Below are 23,971 nucleotides of genomic sequence, written 5' to 3'. Positions count from 1 at the left end.
AAAACTGATGGATGAATGACTTCTACAGCCATTAGAATTACCCTAATAATAACTATGTGTTCTTAAAGGCTGCTGCATAGATGACCTATGCCATGGGTTCATTTTTAAAAGGACAGTCTCTATTACCAGTGTCAATGTGTAAAAGTCAGTTCACTTGGAAGATAGGTTGAGGACTATCATACCCCATTTACACCTGGTATTAAAAGGAGTTGTGGGTGTTAAACATAAGCTCATAACACTCTTGATGTGCTGTATAGTGATATGATGAATTTGTTTGGTCCAGATTGTGTTGAAGCTGAAGCTCTCTCCACACATCAGAGCTTTAGGGTTAACTGGCACTGAAGGGCCTTGTACAGGTAGGAGTGGTCTGTAGTAGGTGTGTATAAAATATATCGTTTTTGAATTTAATTACTAAAGTATGTTTTTGCACAATTCTCCATGCAGGGCTTCCAGAGGATGTTTTTCGCATTTGTGGAGGTGCTGGCTTTTTAATGGACCTGAAACTTAAATACTGTAGAATCAAATTGGAGCTATTACTGAATTTAGATTTGTGAGCCAGGCCATATCAACATTTTTGCCAATGATCAACTGAACTTGTAGTTGAGTCCACGCTGTGCTGTTTGTCCTCTCTGCAGGGGGACAGGAAACCAAGGTCATCAGCCATTTGACTTCTGTTTTTTTGCAGACTCTGCAGTTATGTGTTTGGGCTCATGTTGGTTTTGGAAAGGAAATCCTACTGATAAGTTCAAAAATCTTGTCTGTCGGTCACTTTTTCTTTCTATCCGTCCTTCAATTTTCTGGACAACAACTCAACTGATCCACACCAAACTTAGTGTAGTTCTGAAAACCCCAAAACTACCCCCTGCCCCCTGCAACAACCTGCTTGTGTAGATTCATGCTGCACAACATCAGGAGAATACGTCCCCTTCTCACTCAGAAGGCGGTGCAGGTTCTGGTCCAGGCCCTGGTCATCTCACACCTAGACTATTGTAACTCCCTCCTGGCAGGTCTACCTGCTAGTGCCATCCGACCTCTGCAGCTCATCCAGAATGCAGCAGCTCAACTGGTCTTCAATAGTACTTGCGTACCGTGCTGCGAACAGATTGGTCCCAGCCTACATCCAGGACATGGTTAAACCTTACACCCCAGCCCGTTCACTTCGCTCTGCATCTGCCAATCGGCTTGATTTTGCAACTCAACAAAATCACGACAGTTTGCTGTCCTGGCTCCTAAATGGTGGAACGAGCTCCTTATTGACATCAGGACAGCAGAAAGTCTACACATCTTCCACCGCAGACTAAAGAAATGTCTTCTGACTACACCTTGGTTCAAAAAATTACATTTAGTTGCACTTAAATGGCACTTACTTATAACACTTTTTAGTTTGGCTTTTTTGAAGCAAATTGCACTTACTTGAGTCTTGATGTTCTGGGTTTGTACCCTCATGGTTGATGCACTTATTGGAAGTCACTTTGGATGAAATCATCACCTAAATAATATGTAATGTAATGTAATTCATTTAAAATGTACCAGTTGTACTACTGTGACATCTCCAGCAACATCCCATAATGTTTCTTTCTGAGTTTATAAACAGAACCCAGGCAATATTTTTGCAACAATGCCTAACAGTGATAGGCACATTTTTAACAAGCAAAAACTAAGTTACTAGTTTTCAAAAAGAACAAAAAAATGTAACAGTGCAGCACAGTGGTAAGTGCAATAATATGTTTGTGTCACATTATTTATTCAAAACTAAACACAGACACTCAACAACAACCGGAGAAGTCAGGGAGAAGCACAATGACACTCACTGAGCTGTGCATCAAAACAAACTGTCTCTTCACAAATGATAGTGGAGCTGATAGTGGATAGTTAGACTTCTATTCAGCACCTTCTGGAGCAGAACCACTTCAACTTCAACATTCAGCTCCAGTGACCTGTGTGTAGTCCCTGTGTCTGTTCTGTTGCCTGGGCTTGTGCTGCGGTAGCTGCTGAAGGAGGACTCAGCAGGTTGATGGTCTGTCCTCCTCGGAGATTCAGCACTGCCTGCTCCAGACTCCACCTGCAGGGAGCACAAATACCAGTGATTTGTCCAGCAATGAAACGTATTGGATATGGAGGTGTACCTGGCAGGGGGACTCTGATGTGTGAAATTACGGTACCATAAGACTTTGCGTAATTCAGTTCTCCACCATTGTTCCTGTACATAAAAACACAGCCTTATTTGCCTAAGGGAGGAGGTGTGTATTAAGTCAAGTATTGCTTTCAATTGATCATCTGGCATTACCTCTCCAAGGTCGTTCTGCCATAGTCTTCTAGCTTCTTGGAGGGAGTGAGGAATGATATTGTTTATATTGTTATAGAGAACTGAGATTAGACCTTTGCGATGTGGGGATAATAAGAGGATATGATCAACTGTGTTGCTGGCTGGAAGGCCTGGAAAGGAAATAATGTTTTTCTGGACAAAATGTCTGATTTGGAGATACCTAAAAAGTTTTGATTTTGGTAAATTGAATAATTGAGAGAGTTGTGCAAAGGATTCAAACGTTAAATGTTGACCAAATTCTGATTGAGTGATAGACCACTGGGTTAGAGCAAAACTGACTTTGAGGAGTGGGTGTAGGTCGATAGTAAGGAGCCTAGATTATGTGGGCAGTAAGCATACTCCATTTGTACCCAGGTTTCACATCTACCAGATCGGTCCCCCTCAATCCAGTGCAACATTGCCTTTATGTTACATGCCCAATAATAATAATAACAAACACAGTTATTATTAGGTAGTGTTAATGTCCCAAATCTAATCTTTGGTTTTTGTTTTCCCCAAATAAATGTTGGAATCATTCTGTTCTATTTGTTGGACTGTTCATGAGGCACTTTGACAGGCAGTAGGTAAAAAAGAAGAGTAGCCTGGGTAATATATTTATCTTCATGACATCTGTTTAAATATACAGGACTGCTTTAATAGCAGCTGGCAGGAATATTTGTGTTCATGGGTGGCATAGGTATCTTTGGTTATTTGTACACTTAGGTATTTAATTACGTTATTCTTTCATTTCAATTACATTCTTCTTTCATTTTCCTGAGCTTCATAGTTAAAAAGGTGGGAGTTTGAGTTTAATGCAAGCTTAATTTGTAGCAAAAATTAAAATGTAGACAAACTTGCATTAGGATTGGTGACTATTTTGGATAAATTCCCAAGTTTCAACACTCCACTCCTCCATGTCAGCCACTCGCTGCTCCATCTACTCACATCCTGTCCATTATTTCTTTTAAATCAGCAACAATAAAATGTTGCTTCTGGCCAACTTCTCCTCTGAATTCCACCAGAGTAGACCTGCCACTGCAGTATAACAACAATGATGTCAGCTTGGAGAGCTTCCATAGCCTCATATTCAGTTTGGTTTCAAGTGACATGGTCAGTGTCTTCACTTGTAATCAGATAGTTTGCCTTAATTCTTTTGTGTGAATTGTCTCCTGTTTGTCTTTTGTTCCTTAATTTACAAGTGAGTACAAAGTACTTATTTAGATGGGATGAAAGCCTTTCTAAGAGCCCCCTGAATCATGCTGCTGCTGGCTTCAGCTCCACACTAGAGGCCCTCATTACTATATCTTTCTAAGAATAGAAAGATACATGTATGTTCAGCATATAACAATAAACAAAAATAAAAAAATAAAAAAGAGTAACCATCATTTACAGTGAACACAGAAGAGGACAGTGAGACGAGAGTGTACTAACCTGTTGGTATTAGAGTCTCTTACTGAAGAAGTATAAAGACAACCGCCAGTTTTTGACCCTGCTACATGGATCTTTATCTGAAACACAATACAAATTCAACATCAAGATCAGTGTCATATGAGACATATGGAAGACAGCTTAAACTATTGCTTTTCTCTTCATTTCTTTTCCTCGTTTATCCCTAGTTTTATTGCTCAGTGAAAGAAGTGAGCTATAGCTTGTCGTATCAAGTTTAAAATATCTGGGCGGGAATGGTGTTAGGCCACTCTCTACATGTGCGGGTAGAGTCAATGCAGCTCCAAATATAGTTCAAATATCCTGACCCTTGAGAGGCAGTAACAATCCAACATGGATCTTTAGGACAGTTGCAAGCAACACAAACAACATACAGGTTGGGCATGGGAACTGTTTTAAAATTTCAGCTGACATTCTAAAACACAGTACCTGCGCAGTGTCCTGATCTACACGGTTGTGTCTGTCAGTCAGATGGATGTTGTAGACTTTTAAAGGTGGGACACCTAGACTTTCCATGGCTGCAGGACATGCTTCCAACTTCTGCATAGACAGTCTGTGCCAGTCTGACCCAGTGAACTTCTCTATTTGAAAAGTAGAAATAAAATTACAAAAAGAAAATGAAACTGAATTGTTAAAAAATAATAACAATAATAATTATAATAATAATCAGTAAAGGTATTGTGTTAAAGTATTTCTCATTCTCAAGAGTGCCATATGAAACCATTTAAATTATCAGATGAGAGCAGTTGAAAAGTTAGCCGGTATGTTGACAGGTTGTAATTCATTGTGGATGGAAGAATATTAGAGATCATATGCCGCCAAAGTCAGGTGCTGGGCATGGAGAGTGTTGCATAAACGGCTGAGCTAGGTGTGAAGCTATGTTCCATGTACGTGTGTTCTTAAAACCACAAGCAAAAGTGCAATGCATGTTGTAAAGTACCGTTCACCATGAAATATGTCCTGTCCTCTTGCTTTGCTCGCTATCGTACATCCTGTGTGAATTATAGTATAGCAATTTACCTTTTGCTCTGCACTCTCGCTTACATATTGTGTACTTGTATGACCCTGCATTCCATCCTGCTCATGTTGTGTGAGCATCGAAAAGTCATTGTACCATATGAGGTCGTGACATCCGGCCACAGACAGAATATAACCACTGTGATATTTTCAGCAGCCCCCCTCTCTGCACTCTCTCTATCTGTGTGCATCTCATATGCTTTTCGTATCTCATAAGACTTAGAGAACTAGCAATCAGAACCTCACCGAGGAACTGACTTTATTTTTTAACTTGAAATCACTTTACGAAGTGCCCCAATAAACTGAGCAGCTGAGCAGGTAGAAATCCATGTGGTGATTGTGTCCATAAGGAGGAAGTCCAGGTAGTAGCCTGTCATCACCAGGAGCCAGGCAATTTGGGTTTGGCAGCTGATTGGCTTGCAGAGGTGCAGTATGGCCAACATTAGTGTGAAATAGGTTGGAACATCTAGGAAAGGCCACAAACTTGAGCAGGCTAGTAAAAGTGTGCATTTGTCCCTATACAATGTACTGTGGTGACTGGCAAGGACATTAATGAAGAGATATTATGCCCCTTTTCCACAATTTGTCAGTTTCTTGAGGTCTTACAACAAATACAATGTCTGTGATATACTTTGGTCAAAATAAAAAAAGAATCAAAACATGGATGGAATAACAGTTTTTAAGCAATATGTTAATATTGGAGGGCCAGCTCGGTCCTGGGATACCCGCTTGACCCAGTGGAGGAGGTGGGACAGAGGAGGATGATGGCGAAGCTGTCTTCTCTCATGGACAACCAGTCCCACCCCCCGCAGGACACCATCACAGCACTGGGCGGCTCCTTCAGCAACAGACTGATCCACCCTAAGTGTCTGAAGGAGAGGTATCGCAGGTCGTTCCTTCCTGCAGCAGCAAGACTTTACAACCAGCTCTGCTCCAAGTAAAACTACATGCACCACCACTGTGGACTGTCACTTTAATATTCTCAACTGTGCAATATTTACTATACTATACTCATTTGTAAAAATGTCTGTGATAAATAAACCGTTATGTGCAATCCATTTCCTGTACATATTGTGACACATAATGTATTTCTTAACACTGTATATACCGGTTTAATCACATTTATATATTTTTTCTATATATTGTTTTATATTTCTATTTCTTTATATTCCTTCACCCAAGTACTGCATGCTACTTATGTGTCGTCTTCTGCTGCTGTAACATTGCAAATTTCCCCATTGCGGGACTAATAAAGGACTTGTTATTGCAAAACTACATTTACATTACTGTTTGAATGTTGAGGTGGTAATGAACCACTCAGAAGATTCCAACACCATGCCAAGTGTTTGAATCTGCCAGCTGACAAAGGAGATCTCAGATAATTAATTGAATTAATGGATTCCACCCATGCTGTGTTTCTTTGAGTAAACTATCCAGTAGTGTCCTTGGAGCCCACCAACGGAGTAGAGCACTGATATTTCGCATATGCCTGATAAATAATGATATTTCAGCACTCAAAAATTTCTGGAGGTCTTTATAACATGTTCAGCTAAGTGAAAATTTGACCAATTTTCAGATCAACTAAATTAGTTATTTTTCAAATGGGGGTGTAATGGAAATTTTGTCATTTGTGGATGTGATGTTGCTTGAGCAGACGTGTATGTGGAAGATTGACCAAATTGTTTGTTTAAATCATTCAACTTTAGGTTTACGATTATTGCTCAGAGATGTTTACTCTATGGCCTCTTGAAGCCTTAACTTTATGGTGTCTCTTTGCAAATGGTTGGGATCTCATATCTGGGGTCTCACTCTAGGGGTCGCCCACAGAGACATGAAGGCAGGATAGCTCCCACCCTGAAGACATCAGGAGGGTAATAAATACCTTTACATACCCAATTGGAGGGGGCTGTGGGTTATAAGAACACAACTCTCATCTCTGTTCGTTGCTCATTTGTACATGTCATTCAGGTGATGTGTACTGTGAGTCCATCTGCAGATGCTGGATTAAACTTACAGAAAGACAAGTGTTTGACTTTGTGCTTGATTAACAGAAATTGCCACCACAGGGGATAGCATATTATTTTTGATACATTTGGAGCTGTAACCTATATTAAAGGAGATATGGCCAGTCAAAGTCACATAGTCCTCCAAAAACATCAAAATTAGTTAGCCCATATCTCCCTTAATTACGGGTTTATTATATGACCAAATCAGCATACCAAATTGTATTAATATTTATGATGTTGCGGCCAAAATGTGTGATGATTTGACATGGAATTACTCTAGTATTACTCTAGTAATTCCATGTCATCCAAGTAAATGATAACTCCATGAATGCCTGTTAATATGTTGCATATGATTTTCTAGTAACACCTGGGGGTGCAGCTGCAACAAAAAGGCATTCAGACGTAGCAAACTCCCAGCTTGGGTCACTAAAGCTGTCAGGTAGGTTGTGGCTGCTTGGATGCAGGTTGCCGTGCACTGGTGGACTGACCTGTTGTTGCTGGCAAAATCCTTCCATCAAAGCAAGACACTGTGTTTTGCATCTAACAAACTGTAATGCAAAGCGTCTAAAAAATTTGCAGTCATGACTAGTGTGGCTCACACACACACACACAACAGTTCTGTTTCCACCATGTAGGCTGTATTTCTGTTGGTGACTATGCCCCTGCCACAGGATGTGTGTGATGTAACTAGCACAGCAAGTGCTTTCCTTCTGCTTTTGGTTGCTCCTGCTGGCTAGGGTTGTGTAGTAATTAGATAAGATGGTTTTCTTGGGTATTTGAAAATAGGTGGGAGTTTTATAACCGTTCTGAAAAAAATTCTTTAAAAATGCCTTTACAGTGTTCGTTCAGAACACCACACCAAACATTGAGGAGATATTACTGAGGCGCATATATTATCATAGTCTTTGAGGACTGAAGGATGCTTATGGTGTCATATGAATCGTAAGAGAACAAAGCAGGAGGGATACAGCATAAATGCACAGACATTTATGAACCCATCCCAACTCTCTTGTGCTGGTTTACACACAAAATAACCTGCATTTACACACACGCAACTGACACACACACACACACCCGCTCATTTGTACTCACGCTGAAGTAGATAGTACATGGTGCCAACCCCTCCACCAGTCAGCACAGTGGTGAAGATGGCGAGCTGCTGCAGATGACTATTGGAAACCCTCATCTTTGCTTTCTTTCCTGTGAGAGTGTTAAATAACATTCACATCTCAACAACAGCTTCAGACTTTAGTAGAAGAAGACTATGGGCAAACATGTAGCGGAAGAGACACGTTGTTAATGTTCTAAAAACAACTGGACGCTACAACAGCAATAAAGAACACACACTGACGCAAATACAGAGTTGGAAAAAACAGACAAACAAAAAATCTACAAGAAAAAATTGAGTCTGTGTAGAACACAATATTCTGATAGAGTAAAATTAAAGTAAATTATTGCTATATTAATTACCACATCTAAGAAGCACATAGGCTACCTGAGCTTTTGCATTACCTCCCTCAACCACAGCATGAATGGGGCTGTACATTATTAAAATGATCATATGTGCAAGTAGCATTATAAAAGTTGTAACAATGTATGTGGCTCCAGTTATCTGGTTGTTCTAATTTCAAACAACAAATACTGCAACCAGGGGATCTGGTTTTATACCTCATAAAATATCAGAAATGGCTTTGAGAGAGGTGGATAAAACTACATCAAGAACATACAGTGTCTTTATTAGGATACATCTGACCAAGTTTCATTTAAAGGGGACATAGCATGCAAATTCCACTTTGTTAGTGCTTCTACAGGTTAATGTGGGTATCTGGCATGTCTACCAACCCAAAAACTCTGGGGAAAAAACACTTGCGTGTTTTGTTATGGTTCCTCTAAGTCAGAAACGTCATGCTTGAGTGACTCGAATGAGCTTCCTGTGAATTGTGTCGTAACAATACACTGGAAGTCTCCCTACATTGGCCAACGCCAACGTGCTTGGGAACGGCGCTGCGCTGCCTCGCAGCCTCGCTGCGTCCGGTGTAAACCCGGCGTAACGAGTGGGGGGGGGGGGGGGGGGGGGGGGGGGGGGGGGGGGGGGGGGGGGGGGCGGGGGGGATGAGGTGGGGGGTGGGCCAAGGCCACGTAGGGAGACTTCCAGTGTATTGTTACGACACAAAACCCAGGAAGCTCATTTGAGTCACTCAAGCATGACGTTTCTAACAATTGCAGAAGAGGAGAAAATTGTGACAGCTTCAATGGCAGCTGCAGCAAATGCGGCGAACACACCAAAAGCAAAGACCACGCCGATTGTGAGAATAAAGCCAACGAGCCTTCCTAGATTTCATGGCTGCAAAAGTAATTTCCACCGATGGAAGAGGGTATGGGAAAGCCTGCAAAAGCAAGGAGAACCAACCGGTTCAGATGAAGTAAAAAAGATGCAACTTTTGGACAGCATGGATGAAAAAATCTCCAGAGACCTCCGGCTGTCTACATACAACACTGCAGAAGACATGATCAGAATGCTCGAAAACAGATTTGCAAATAAGTCTACAATCGCCTTGGAGATTAATGGGAAAACTGGAGAAAATTCCTGTCTTAAGGACAAATCAGCCAAGAAAAGTTATTGACTTGATCCAGACAGTGGAGAAAGCCCTGGCAGATCTCACAGAGCTTGGAAACAAAGGTGCCATCAAAAACCCACTGTTAACTAGGTCCATAGAGAGCAAGCTACCTGACACTGTGAAAAAGGACTGGCTTGTCTTCATGGTGAACCCCAACAATAATGTCCTCCACGGCTGCTCCTGTCACCGCCGCATCAACTCCACCTGTGGCCAGCGCAGGTCAGGCAGCCTGTCAATCCACCACGGGGAAGAACCGCCGTCGGATGCCCCGGGAGGCCGTCACCACACGCTCAGGGGGTCTTCCTCGGGCTGAGCCTTCCCGCTGCTGTCCGCTCTACCGCCCCCCAAAACCCAACCCGTCCTTTCTCTCCGACTTATCTGAATTTCTCACCCAGCTCTGCTCCATCTCACCCTCCATCCTGCTACTGGGCGACTTCAACATTCATATCGACTCCACAGACTGTAAATTAGCCAAAGAATTTCTGGACATACTCAGCTGCTTCAACTTCAGCAGACACATCAAATTCCATACCCATAACCGTGGCCACATCATCGACCTGGTCTGCTCCACCGGAATCACCATCCACCAGCTCTCTGGCTCTGACCTCACCATCTCCGACCACCTCGCCATCATCATGGACATCGACTTCCCCATCCCAGAACCCAAACACACGCGCACCATCAATCTCTGTAACATCAAGTCTATCTGGCCCTCAACCCTGTCAGCCCATCTCACTGAAACATTCTCCACCCTCACCCCCTCCTCGAGCCCCTCCCCCACAGACCTGTTCAATCTCTACAACGACACACTCTCAAAACCAGAACTGTCTCCTTCACCCACACTGCTCCCTGGTTCACCCCTCAACTCTGTCTAATAAATCAATAAAGCGCCAACTAGAGCGGTTTTGCAATAAAACCGGCCTCGCAGTACCCACCCTGGCATACAAAGCTTACATTCACTAGTACAAAGACGCTCTCAACACAGCACGCTCCACCTACTACTCTGGCCTAATCCACTCCAGTTCTGCTAACCCCAAGGTCCTCTTCTCCACAATAAACAAACTTCTCAAACCCATGGACAATCTCCCCCACTCTGATAAATGCAACTCCTTCCTCTCATTTTACCAATCAAAGATCGAGACCATCTACAAACAACTAGCCACTAACAGCCCCTCTCCACCCCACCATGAATCAGTCTCCCCCCTAACTGACCGCTCACTCTCCCAATTCTCCCCCATAACCCCCTCAGAACTCAATTAATCGCTTTATGGCATTAAGACTCCGACCTGCTCCCTGGACCCCATCCCCACTACATTAGTCATAGCTTGTCTCCCTGCTCTCCGCCAGCTCATCCTCCCTATAATCAACTCCTCCCCGTCTACTGGCTCTGTTCCCCCAGCCCTCAAACTCGCCTCTGTCACACCCATCCTCAAAAATCCTGGCCATGACCCTGACATCCCCAACAACTAAAGAACAATCTCCAATCTTTCCTTTCTGTCAAAAATACTGGAACGTACTGTTGCCTCCCAACTCAAAACCCACCTGGACTCCAATCAACTATACGAACCATTTCAATCCGGATTCAGATCTCATCACAGAACTGAAACCGCCCTAATCAAAGTCACAAACGACCTCCTCCTCTCCTCTGAAGATCACTCCCTCAACATCCTTATCCTCCTTGACCTTAGTGACACCATCAACCACTCCATCCTCCTCACCCGCATTGAGTCCTCCATCCACATCAACGGCACCGCCCTCTCCCGATTCAAATCATACCTCTCTGACCACCACCAGTTCATCAGCATCAAGGGGGGGGGGGGGGGGGGGGGGGGGGGGGGGAAACAGGGCCTTCTCCATCGCTGCCCCCTCCCTCTGGAACTCTCTCCCCCAACACCTCAGACATTCTCCCTCTCTCACCTACTTAAAAAACTCGCTTTTTTAAAATCTGCTCTAATCTGTGATTTATTTATGTAACAGAATTGTTTTTAATGTAAAATATCTGTCTTTTTACTGCTATAATGTAACCTTGTTGTTGCTTTTTTTACCGTCACTGTTTTTACCATGTTAAGTGGTAACCCATGTTCACATCATGCCCACGGCTGGGCTGTTTGGAGTGTAACGAGAGCCCTTTTTTACATAGGAGGAAATGGAGTTTTCACATGGGTAGAACTTCAAACTTTCCTTTACATGGCAGCCAACCTGGCTAACGAGAGACGCCAGGACTACCAAGTTCAGACTGTTTATTAAAATCTTCTGCACAACATCCAGCACACAAACAAGAACAAAATAAACATCCCATTCCAAACACAGGTTCACATGGGGCACTGCACCAACAGAACTGCAAAACGAAACAAACCTCTCACCTTCTGTCAAACCGGTAGGTCGACGCTGCTCTGTTTACTTCCGTAAACGTCACACAGACTATCGCCAATTGGGTGTGGGCTCGCTCCATTTACACTCTGGCGTCTGCCACTCGTGCTCGGCCGGGCGGTGTGTGTAGTCTCGTAACAAATCATAATAAGGGACAGGAAATATAAAGTAAATATACACATGAAGAACTGTTGGATTGAGCGGAAAGAAAATTGAGAGAGAGACCAGGAGCCATTGTGTACTGGTTATGATTACTGTAATAACAGTTATAATATAATATTTTTAAAAAATGTTATTAACAATAATTGCAGTAATACTCCTCTTAACTCTAGGAACCACAAGTAAGCCTGCCTTTGAATAGAGAAGCGTTCTATCAGGTCTTAAAGATACAATGGGGCTCGAATATAAAGGGGTTTGTTTGTGAGGAGCAGGATCTTGAATTCTATTCTGAATTTCACAGGAAGCCAACGTAGAGAAGCTAAGACAGGTGTAACATGAGCTCTTTCTGTTCAGCTCCTTTCACAACTGCTAAGATTCATTCTTTGTCCAACTAAAAGCCTGTCAGTATGCACAACTAAATGTGCGTAAAGAGCTTGAAGTGAAAACTAAAAGCTCTTTACAGTACACATCACATTCACACACTATTGCTACACTGACGGCACTTTCAGTATCTTGCCCAAAGACAGTTCAGAATGCAGACTGGAGAAGCCAGGGTTCAAACCACAGACCCTCTCTGCCTACTGACCTACACCCACCCTCCTAATAGCATTGGTTGTATTGGTGATCAGGAGTTAAGTCATCTCATTAATATATATATTACACTATTACTATATGTGATGTTGTGTTCTTTTATCCTTAGGTATGAGAAGGGTCGGTCTTAGTTCAAAAAGTATTTATTTAGAAGCAATGAAAAAGGTACAGCATAGCTATGGGCACTCAAGGCACAGCCTCGGCTTTTAGTCAGTAGCTCGGGGTAGCCAAGAGTCGCCCCGAACGGATGACAGGTGCAATATTTATAATAGTAGGTTGAAGGCGTGGTCCCAGCATCTTGGAACTGGAATCCACCAATGATGAGGAGCCGCTCCCAGGTTCGTCACTCCTTTGATAGTAGCTGGACAAATCTTCACATTCTGACAGTGTTAAGTTTTGTGTATTAAGAAAAAGCCTTTATCCGGCTGAAGCTTTTGTGAGTCTTCAGTAGTTTTGCAGACACAGTGTTTTTGTTCATTGGAGTGTGAAACATTGTGTTTCTGTTTTATCGTCTGTATGTTCTGTGTGTGTAAGCATGCGTATTTATCAGACAAGACAACGCCTTTCCTATCTGGCCTTCAGAAGCTGGGGCAGCTTCTTGATTTCTTTCTAAGGCATAGGTCACAGTGTCTTAATGAGCACAGTGCATTTATGTATGTGTGATGTTGAATAAAGCTAAAGGAATACTGTAATATATATAAAGGTTTATGTATGAGAACAAGTTTAAGTACAGTGTATTGTATGCCACGGATTACAGTCCTAACACATAACAAAACATAAATTCTTTCTGTTAAGGTACAAACATGGTGCGTGTAAAATCAATCCTTTTCGGGGCTATAGTGTCTAATTATATTATTAAAATCCTAACAAATCCCTCCTTTCACACCATTTCATGGTGTGAACAATTTACTGGGGATCATCCACGAACTCCCCAACCTCTATCTCATCCAATGCAAACTCATCATCATCATCATCATCATCATCATCATCATCATCACTCAACAAAGGCAACTGATAGGGTGGGGGATGGGGCATGTTTTCCTTGGTCAGAGCCATGGTGATGAGTCTGTCGAGCAAGGTCCTAAAGCAAGGGATGCAGCAGCAGCCACAGGTGACTAGGATAGCTGAAAAGATAGCTAGGGAGAGGAGGCAGGATGCAATCAGCCCTTTCCATTTGCCGAATGCAGTGTTCATCCAATTATCTAGGGGGTTGTTAATTCCAGAGTCTGCGGCCATGTTTTGTGCCATGGTGCGTAAGGCGGAGAGGCCCTGGTCACCGAGCCATCAGGGGCGGTATTGTTGGGGATAAATGTACAACAAGAACTTCCTATCATAGTGCACACACCACCCTTTTCTGCCAGTAGGAGGTCTAGGGCCATTCGGTTCTGTGTGACCATAAGGGAAGTAGGGGCGAGCTGTTCGGATAGGCCTGTTATGGCGTCTCGAGTAAGGTTGGTGAGGCGTTGGAGATTGAAATGGACGTAGTTAATGCGATCCACGTTTTTGTTGGGAGTTACCCATATCCAGATAGACTCAAATCCCGCTGCAATTTGATCCGCTAATTTATATTGGTCTGGAACACCCCGTGGAATCCCTATGGCATCTATGTATGTGGGTGAGTCCCTATTTAAGTCAAAATGCGTAGTTCTTCGTCGACGGGTGCTAGTGGGTTGTTCTGGGCGGGGAGAGAGGATAGTCAGGGGCATGGCCAATTGAACAAGTGTGCAGGAAACCTTCCAGTTTGAAGGAAGGCGGTTCCTCAAGCGTTTTCCTCCACAGTACCAGAAGAGGTCACTGCGGGCCCACTCCAGCTGTGTGGCGTTGTGCCAGTCGGTAACATTGATGTTTCTAGAACACCAGGAGGACGGTATTGAACCCACCTCTCTGTGAGATGAGTTACCTTTTTTAGTCAGACATGTGTAATTTCCCTTTACTGGAGTAAATATAGGGGGCAGCGTGTTGTTTGGCGCCGGGGGAAAGAGATGACTGAGAGTAGAACATTTGGCGGGACTGGCTTCCATGTGTAAGCCATACATGCAATCAAAACCGGGTCGATCCGAGTCTATCAGTAGGGGGGCCGGGGTGGTGGTTAAGGTGGGCCGGGGCTGACTGCAGACTATACAATTAGTGAGGTTTTGGGAACGGGCAGTAAAGTGGACCCATTTTAGCCATATGTTTTCATCAGTGTATCCAGTCTCTATTTCTACCACATCTTCAACGGTACTGGCGTCGTAATATTGTACCGCAGGGGAGCTGGGTGGGGATGGTAGTGGTGAGGTGGATTCAGGGGGAGAGTTCGTGGAGCTAGTAGTAGAGTTATCAGACGGGGAAGGGGAAGGCTGAGTTCTAGGGGAGGAGGAACGGACGTCTACCCTAACGATGCCCATGGGGTCAGCTCCTGTCATGTCTACTCCTAAAACAAAATAATAAGGCAGTGCGGCTTTTTTAGTCAATTTGTTATAGTGGAGATGTTTAAGAGTCTATTGTCGGGGGAACCGGCAGGCGTGATCCTCCGGGTGAGGGTGATGTTTCTTTGGATCTGCATTGTATCTGTGGGTGTAACCTCTGGGGCCTGTGTTCCACAAAACGTGTTATCAAAGGTTTATCATTTTGCATTCATCTCTAAACCATTGTTTTTTATATGTGATATCAGGAACCATATGAACATGTGATGTATAATGCAGAAAAGTAATTTTCCATTTCTAAGCATGTGATTGCTTCTAATATCAATGTGTGTGTGTCAGTGACATTTGGTGTGTCACTTTCATGTATGTGTGGTGTGGGTGCGATACCATGTATCTCAGGCGTCGAATGAATCAGAGTTTCCACCGCTCTCTCCTGGCCCCCCCTCCTCAAATCTGCCTGAGCAGCTGCACCTCGTTCCTCCGGACACTCCCTCGCCCAATGTCCCCTCTTTCCACACCTGTAGCAGGTGTCTGCTGTTCTGTTCGTGGAGGAATACAGGGCAGAGGTCAACGGCTGGGGCTGAAGCCACTTCAGGTCTCAGAAGAGGGGCACAGTCGAGATCGTGGTCCACTCTGACACACTGAGGCACTGTAGGATACAAAGAAAACTTTTTCTGTGCAGATTTATCTGTTCGTTCACATTCATTGGCCATTTTATCACATTCATTCCCTTGGGTAGCACACTGCATTTGTAGTGACAAAGAAACTGTTGCAGGTGTATGCTTTTTATGTAGATGCAATGAAGAGATGTGTGTGTGTGTGAAGAGTTGAACTGTGTGTGTGTGTGTGTGTGTGTGTGTGTGTGTGTGTGTGTGTGTGTGTGTGTGTGTGTGTGTGTGTGTGTGTGTGTGTGTGTTGTGAGAACTACGTGTGTGGACTGAGTGAATATTAAAATCCCAGGAGATAAGACACAGACACATGCTGAAGGCCTCTTCGAGGTCTTGTTGGGGGGGGACGAGCACAGTCTCAGATTTGTGGCTCTGATGTCATTTTGGCAGTTTACACAAGCAGAATAGTATGCATAAGCAGAGATAATATTTAGTGTGGTATAATGGTAAAAAAATGTCATTACATTCCTCCTTTTTGATCATAAAATGATCACAACATCAGATACAAAATTTACTTGCAAAATGTCAGCACATATTATATCTAAGGGTGTAAATCTCAAGTAAAATTCTTAAGTAGTCTTTATCTTCCAATTCTAAAACTAAAGAAAATTAAATAAATAAAGAATTTCTGTGTGGAAATTGCTTCTTCACTCCAAATTCGATCTCTATTCAGTTAAGGATATATCATTTCACAGTACCAATTTTGCTTGGATATGTGTAACAGTGCAAGGAACCCTCTAATTTTGTGCACTATAAAAAAATATTTTGGTTGGCGGTCTTGATAGCAAATCTTGTTGGATTATATATTGTCATAACTCTAAAACCTTTTTAGGAAAAATTATATTATAACATAATCATGCAAGTTCACCTTTTCAAAGAGCAATGAACATTATTCAGTCTGACATTTGAATTCGAATTTTGAAATATTAAAATATCCTTGTTTGAATAAAACATAAACAAAACAAATAAAACAAACATCTAATAAACCAATAAAAAACATAAATAAAATAAACAACTCCAACTGAAATACCAGGTAAGATGGACTCTCTAGTCCCATTAACGAAAATTGCTCTTGAATACATAAAACATTTGACACAGGATATATGTTACCAGCTCAGTATACTGCTTCTCTAATTGAATGCGTGTTTCTCTCTGCTCATATGGAACTCAGAGGTGCGTAGCTGAGTTTAAAGTAGAGTATACAAGCTTATATTTGGAAATAATCAAGACAAGACATACAGATAGACCCTCCTTTTGTGGTCAACGTATTACTTTAAGATTTTGAGGAGGAGTCGGCCAAATCAGTGGCTACTTCTCGTAAAGACCGAGAAGTTGGGTCAGTGGGTACACAATGTGTGAGGTGGTGCCAAATTGCTCCTGTTTTTTTTCTTTTACTCGGATCGCATGTGAGGTACACTCTGTTACCTCCCAAGGTCCTGTCCACCTAGGGTCGGGCCACTTTCTCTTGTGAACTTTGACCCTTACCCAATCACCCGGTCTTACTGGAACAGGAGTCTCCGTGGGGGTCTCGTCAGAACGTCCAGCAGCCGCCTGGACCTGTGCAGACAAAACTTCAGTAAGATTAGTTAAGGCTTTCATGTAGTCAGTCAATTTCTCCTGACATACATCCAACCCGGGTCCATACCCAGGGTCTCGAGGAGGCCCTGGCATGGGCCGTCCTGTGAGAAGCTCATGTGGGGATAGATGGGTGACACCATTGGATGAACTTCTCATTGACATGAGCGCCAAGGGCAGTGCTTCAACCCACGTGAGTGAGGTGTTGTGACATGCTTTGGCTATCTTTCTTTTTAATGTCTGGTTTGCTCTTTCTACCAATCCTTGCGACTGGGGGTGATACACGGAACCAAATCGATGCGTGATCCCTAGTGCGGCTTCTACCGTACCTAAATGTTTGTTGGAGAAGTGGGACCCGTTGTCTGATCTGATGACTCGGGGAACTCCATACCTGGGTATGAGTTCATTTCTTAACCATTTGATCACTGTTTTAGCGTCCTCCCGTCGGCAGGGTATTGCTTCGAGCCATTTGGTGTATCTGTCTACCATTACTAACATGTACCTATATCCCTGTACTCGGTGGTCAGCGCCCATGTCTGTGAAATCAATGCATATTTCTTTGAATGGCGCATCAGGAACAGGGAAACGGCCCATGGGGCATTTGTATGGTCTTTTAGGGTTGTGTGCATTGCATGTATCGCATTCGTGTACAAAGTTCTCTACCAGGGCTTCCATGTGTGGATGCCACCAGGAGTGTTTCATGTTCTTCTGAGTCTGTTTCTTACTGATGTGTGTAGGTCCATGGGCCTGTTTGAGAAGTATCTGGGCTAGTTTGGCTGGGACTGCTAACCGTCCGCTGTTGTTCTCCATTGGTGTTTACAGGTCACTATGGGGTCAAATTCGGGGGGCACAACATGACCTGCTGTGGACACTGGGCAACTTCATTGGTCATATTCGTAGCCGTATTCCCAGGCGGAAGATGGCATCTGGTGTGGTTGCGGGGGCATGCCTCTTCCTCGGCCTCGTCCTGGGGGGCCTCCGCGCTGGGGGCCTTGTCCTCTGTAGGGGGCTGGTGTTCCTCTTTGTTCCCCATGAGGGCAGTCTCGGGCCCAGTGGTCAAGCTGGCCGCATATGAAGCATCCGGTATTGGGGTCTCCGGTATTGGGGTTTCCTCTGGTTTGACCTCTATACTGACCACGGCCGTACCCTCCTCTTGGTCTGAACGGAGGGGGAACCCTGTCCCCACTGATCGTAGCTGGGAGGTGGGGGCTGCGGGGCGACCGGGGGTTGACTGAGTCTTTCAGTTTGCATAGCCCGTGCTACTGCCTCTGCTATTTCCAAATGTAATCCTGACACGGCCGCCATTTGTTTAAGGGGCTTGTTTTTCTTGTTGCTGTTGACGTCATGCCTCTTCTCTGCCAGTTGGGCTTTTAGTAGCTGTCTGGTGAGAGCCTTGTCCTCGTCGGCCTCAGTTTTTTCCTGTCGCCGATATTTGATGAGACTATGTGCCACGGTGCGTCTCCAGTCTGGGTCGGTCTGGGTGTCCAGGTTAAGGACGTCTTCTAGGTTGTTCTAGGTTGTCTAGACTGTTTCAGGAAGCCCACCCACCACCTGGCGGCGCCAGAGAATAAGGGTGGTGTCTGATGTGTCGTGTCTGGTCCCCATTGCTTCCATCCAGAGTTTGCTGGCCCTGTCCAGGTAGGTGTTCAAATCTTCCCCTTCTCTTAGGGTGATGGAGCCTAAAGCCCATGGGTCTAACTGTACAGGGTAAAGAGCCCTCATGGCATCGTGCAGCGGGCCTGCACAGGTCGTCAGGGGGCTTCGGTCAGGGGAGTCTGTCAACCCTGCTGCAGTCATTATTGCGTTGCAGACATGTGCCCCTCCTTGTCGGGTGATCAGTCCCCTGTAGTCTCCGAGGCACAGCGGGTCGCCAGCTGTTAAGGTCACCAGGTTCCTGATCCAGTTATTGGCGCCTTTTGTCAGTGGGGGGAGGTTGTTAACTAGGCTGGTTAAGTCCTTCATGGTATATGGTAGGAAAAGAGTTTGCCCCTCGAGCCCCACTCGCAGTGGAGCTTGAACAGGGACTTTCCACGGGGCAGGTTGCTGGGGGTCCAAAGGGTTTTTGGCCCTGGTGCGACTGGCGGGGTGAGAGGGCATCGCAGCGGCCAGGGATGGCGTATCGTTTTCTTCAGGAAACAGGCCTCCGTCTATCATCCCCACGAATTTTCCTCTGGCAGGGAACCAAGCCCCGGTCGGAATGGAGGTCTGTTCTTGCTCATTGTCCTGATCCTGTGGTGGAATAGATGCATTCCTCCTGGGAGGGGTAGTACTCCTGGAAGGGGGAGGATAATTGGTTGTGGGGAGGGCATGTGGAAGATCAGGTCCGTCACTTAAGTGATTCTGTCTGTTGTCTTTGTATGGGCTCCTGCGGGGTGTGGATGAAATAATTGGGGGGTCAGGGTCCATAAGCGGAGGGCTGGCTGCTCCGCCTTTTTGACATGGGTGGTTCTCAGATTCGGTCTCCTCGTCTGCTCTTCTTTGTAATTCGTCCAACTGCTCAGCCAGGTACGCCACGCGTTCATTCAGCTCTCGATGAGCTTTTCCTGCTGCATCTATGATGTCACTTTCCAGGCCCACCTCTCCACTGATGATGCGGAAAACAGGGGTTTGTAGTGGTGGCTTTGAGCTGCAACAAGTGTTGTCATATAGGGGAGGGTCGGGGATGTCTGGGTACAGGCCGGTGGCGGGAGGAGGGGGTGCAGAGGGAGTGTATATCTATATAGATATATATATATATATAATTATTATTTATTATTATTATTTTTTTAATGGTAATATCGCCAGAACAGCACACATCAGTACATCAGTATTCCAAATAGAAGGTACAGCCACAGAAGAAACCAGATCATCCAATTGTCAGCCACCCGATGTTTTCCTAGTGCTGTGACACGTTGCTGTAATGTGTGTATCTGTATGTCAAGGGTGTGTATCTCTGACTGTAAAAAGTTCCCGTCGTCTCTTAGTGGAGAAAAAAATAAAAATTAAACAAAATTAAATAAAATCAAAAATTCAAAACACAAGCCAATCCAATGATGTCAAACCAGTTGTAACCCGAGCTGTAATGTCCTTTGGTCTCCCCCAGGTGGCGTCCTTGTTTTATCCCTAGCTGTAATACCCTTTATCAGCCCCCAGATGGCAGGCGTACACCGCTAGTTGTACTTTCTTTTATCCGCCACCAGATGGCGACCTCGCTCTATTTTTCTTATTTCCTTATTTATTCTGTCTCTGTCAGCTGGGTGACCTTCCTCTTGTTATCTCCTCCTAATTTGGTTCTCTCTCGTTTTCCACACACACACTTTCATTCACACTTGTATCAGACTTAGTGCTGTGTCACCATAGTTCCTTTACATGAAGTTCATATTAGGACTACTCAAATCAGTTCCATTACCCACACGTATTAGTTACCTTAAATTCTTTAATCAATCTCCAAAACGCTATTGTTTAGTATTTAGTAAATACCCACACATTCAGACCTCTTAAATCTTATATTTTTTATGGTCAGTTTTTTTTGTCTGTCAGTCTTTTTATTCTAGTCAGTCTTTTCATCTGTCAGTACTCGCGACATGTTATGGCCTTGGCGTCTTTTTAATTTGTGCCCGATTCAAGCAACGGTGTGTCTGGCTAGTTAAGCTCCTCACTCGTCAGTGCCGGTAGCCCCTTCCTCCAGGTTCACACCCTAATCCCAGATTTGGTTGCACGGATGCAATCTATTGCATGAATCGTCTGTCTTTTCTCCAATCTGAATTAGTTTTAAGGGTTGGTGCGTCACAGACTTTTTAAGTGTGGCGCCCGTCCCGCGCAGGTCCCAGACCTCGCTTTTTTATCTTGTTTCTTTTGCGCCAAGACAGGGTCCCAGACCCCACACAAGGTCCCTGACCTTTCACAAGGTCCCAGACCTTTCACAGGGTCCCAGACCTCTGTTTAGTACTTTTATTTTACATACCCTTTCATTGCTTCCATAAAACACAGAACTTTATTATTTTACCTCCTTTCTCTTCTCCGCACACTCACAATCTATATCAATGCCTATATAACTAATGCAGAATTTGTTTTAACAGGTTTCTGCTTACCTTTTAGTTTGGCGCCCGTGAGTATGTGGAGAATCGATCGGAGCGGCCTCGACCTTTGGGTCTCCGGTCTTTCTGGTCAAAAACTTCTCTTCAGGATCACGTCGGGGTCACCAATTTTGTCGTGTTCTTTTATCCTTAGGTATGAGAAGGGTCGGTCTTAGTTCAAAAAGTATTTATTTAGAAGCAATGAAAAAGGTACAGCATAGCTATGGGCACTCAATGCACAGCCTCGGCTTTTAGTCAGTAGCTCGGGGTAGCCAAGAGTCGCCCCGAACGGATGACAGGTGCAATATTTATAATAGTAGGTTGAAGGCGTGGTCCCAGCATCTTGGAACTGGAATCCACCAGTGATGAGGAGCCGCTCCCAGGTTCGTCACTCCTTTGATAGTAGCTGGACAAATCTTCACATTCTGACAGTGTTAAGTTTTGTGTATTAAGAAAAAGCCTTTATCCGGCTGAAGCTTTTGTGAGTCTTCAGTAGTTTTGCAGACACAGTGTTTTTGTTCATTGGAGTGTGAAACATTGTGTTTTTGTTTTATCGTCTGTATGTTCTGTGTGTGTAAGCATGCGTATTTATCAGACAAGACAACGCCTTTCCTATCTGGCCTTCAGAAGTTGGGGCAGCTTCTTGATTTCTTTCTAAGGCATAGGTCACAGTGTCTTAATGAGCACAGTGCATTTATGTATGTGTGATGTTGAATAAAGCTAAAGGAATACTGTAATATATATAAAGGTTTATGTATGAGAACAAGTTTAAGTACAGTGTATTGTATGCCACGGATTACAGTCCTAACACATAACAAAACATAAATTATTTCTGTTAAGGTACAAACATGGTGCGTGTAAAATCAATCCTTTTCGGGGCTATAGTGTCTAATTATATTATTAAAATCCTAACAGTGACCATGGGCCAAGGCAAGTCCTGGATTTAAAGTTTTATAGTGTACTGACCCTTTAATACTGACTCAACTAAAGGCCCAAAGATCATTTATAACGACCCATGACAGTAAAAGATGGACTGAGACTAGGAATTCCCAAGATTACAACCATTTATTCAGCAACTGACAACTTAAACATTATATTAAAACAGAAAAGTGAATCCATACAAGAGACTTAATTGTAAATATATATATATATAAAGTTATACTGTGACGGAGTACTCACCACGCTCACGTGCCCTACACACACACTACAAAGTAAAGCAAATGGTGGAGGAGAATAATATAAATTGTGAAGGACGTGCAAACAACAACTACCAAACATGGGATTATGGGGGGTGCAAAGTACATGTGAGAAACAGCGTCACCAACCCCCCCACCGTCTGGACGGCCATGTTTGGCACCGTTCCTATCGCACAAAGACAGGAAACACATGTTCAGTACACAATACTAGCACTGCATGGCAGATACAAAGATCTATTAGCTTATTGGGGGAAAGTAATAGATACTACAAGGATAGCAAAAAGGACTGCATGCTAAAGATCATGGCTAATATATGCATCCAGACAAATTAGAAACCAGGAAGTAGGAGATGCTAAGGTCTACCCATCCCTACAGTAGCTCTGGAGGGACATTTCACTACCAGCTACATATGCATTACTATACTGTAGCTGTTAACTTTCTCCCTCCTATGTTGGATTCTGTAGGTCTGTAGACCAAGTGTGTCATAATTGAACACTTATTTCTTTCTAAGAGTTCAACAGAACAGTTTAGAAAAACAGGAGGGGCAGTTTTTATCTATATATTACAGGCCTGAGGATTCTGTGGGTGTGTCTCCAGTATTGAACTGCCCACGGAATCACTATGTGTTTGTCTCCTGGGAAAACTTTCACAATGCTAAATGACTCAATACAGTTCTATGGACAGACACTCATACATATATCATGGAGCTCTGTTCACCCTGTCATGATGTCATCTACTTTTAGAAGCATTATTATTGAAAAATGTGTATGGATTGCTTTTCTCATATAATCTTTTTTCTTTATTTAAAACCCATTATGAAGATTTTAAATGTTTACTGCTACAAATACAAACAAATCAGTATTGATTTAAAATATATAATATTGATCTTTGTTGATGACATAATCATTTTCACAGTGCTACAGGTTTCCCCCTTAATCCAACTCTTGTTTTTTTGATGATTTGCAGTTGCAATATTAAAATATTTTATAACACTCCAAACAGTAAAAGTTTCTTCCCATTCTCTACAAAGGCACCGTAAAGAGCTTGTGTACACTGGCTCTCCTCTTTAACAAATATTAAAATAGCATAAGAATGATATTAGAACAGCTTTGAAATGGCAAAAACCCAGCAGGATTAGTGGTTTCGATTAAGGTATAAGGTTTTGTTTGTACAGGACGAATGCAGTCGTGTAACCACACAGTTGTCTTTGTGAACAGTCATTGCATATACATGCACATTCTTGAACCATTTATCAATAGAATATTCTTCTAAACTGCAAACAATAAAGATGGTAAATGTAAGAAACACTGTGAGGAAGGATGAAGACTGAGTCAGTACTGTTTCTGACACAAAGTTTTTCCTCTTGTTTGCTGCGAAATAAAATCAATCAGACCCTGAATGAAATGTTGGAGTTTCAGATCTACTGGGTCTCCAACGTGGTTGAGACCTTCTCATTACTGAGTTCATAAATCTACCATATTGATTGCAATCACGTGGTAAATGGACAAAGGACCTCCGCCCCTCTGTCTCCAGTCGGCCGGTACTACCCGTGCAGTAAAC

At 43.5% G+C, this 23,971-nt stretch overlaps 1 protein-coding gene across 1 annotated transcript; it reads right to left on the bottom strand.

Moving 5' to 3' along the window:
* Positions 1 to 1,717: 1,717 nt before the first annotated feature.
* Positions 1,718 to 11,804, bottom strand: LOC117777796 (cytochrome c oxidase assembly factor 1 homolog). The gene is made up of 5 exons (XM_034612767.1): positions 11,756 to 11,804; positions 7,867 to 7,974; positions 4,181 to 4,332; positions 3,737 to 3,813; positions 1,718 to 2,062 (listed from the first exon to the last, which is right to left on the bottom strand). The coding sequence occupies exons 2-5, from the start codon at positions 7,958 to 7,960 to the stop codon at positions 1,924 to 1,926; spliced, it is 462 nt and encodes a 153-aa protein (XP_034468658.1). The 5' UTR covers positions 7,961 to 7,974; positions 11,756 to 11,804; the 3' UTR covers positions 1,718 to 1,923.
* Between the last annotated feature and the right edge of the window lie 12,167 nt (positions 11,805 to 23,971).

Source organism: Hippoglossus hippoglossus, chromosome 17 (assembly GCF_009819705.1).
Source record: "Hippoglossus hippoglossus isolate fHipHip1 chromosome 17, fHipHip1.pri, whole genome shotgun sequence".
Lineage (NCBI taxonomy): Eukaryota > Metazoa > Chordata > Actinopteri > Pleuronectiformes > Pleuronectidae > Hippoglossus > Hippoglossus hippoglossus.
This window is presented reverse-complemented; position numbering and strand designations above follow the sequence as displayed.

What these genes read in the sequence shown, in the direction of transcription:
- LOC117777796 (XM_034612767.1), bottom strand. Translation starts at nt 7,960, where the DNA reads ATGAGGGTTTCCAATAGTCATCTGCAGCAGCTCGCCATCTTCACCACT. An exon ending in TAGATCAGGACACTGCGCAG is followed by an intron (nt 3,814 to 4,180) that starts GTACTGTGTTTT and finishes ATTGTGTTTCAG; the next exon opens with ATAAAGATCCATGTAGCAGG. An exon ending in AGAGACTCTAATACCAACAG is followed by an intron (nt 2,063 to 3,736) that starts GTTAGTACACTC and finishes TGCTCCCTGCAG; the next exon opens with GTGGAGTCTGGAGCAGGCAG.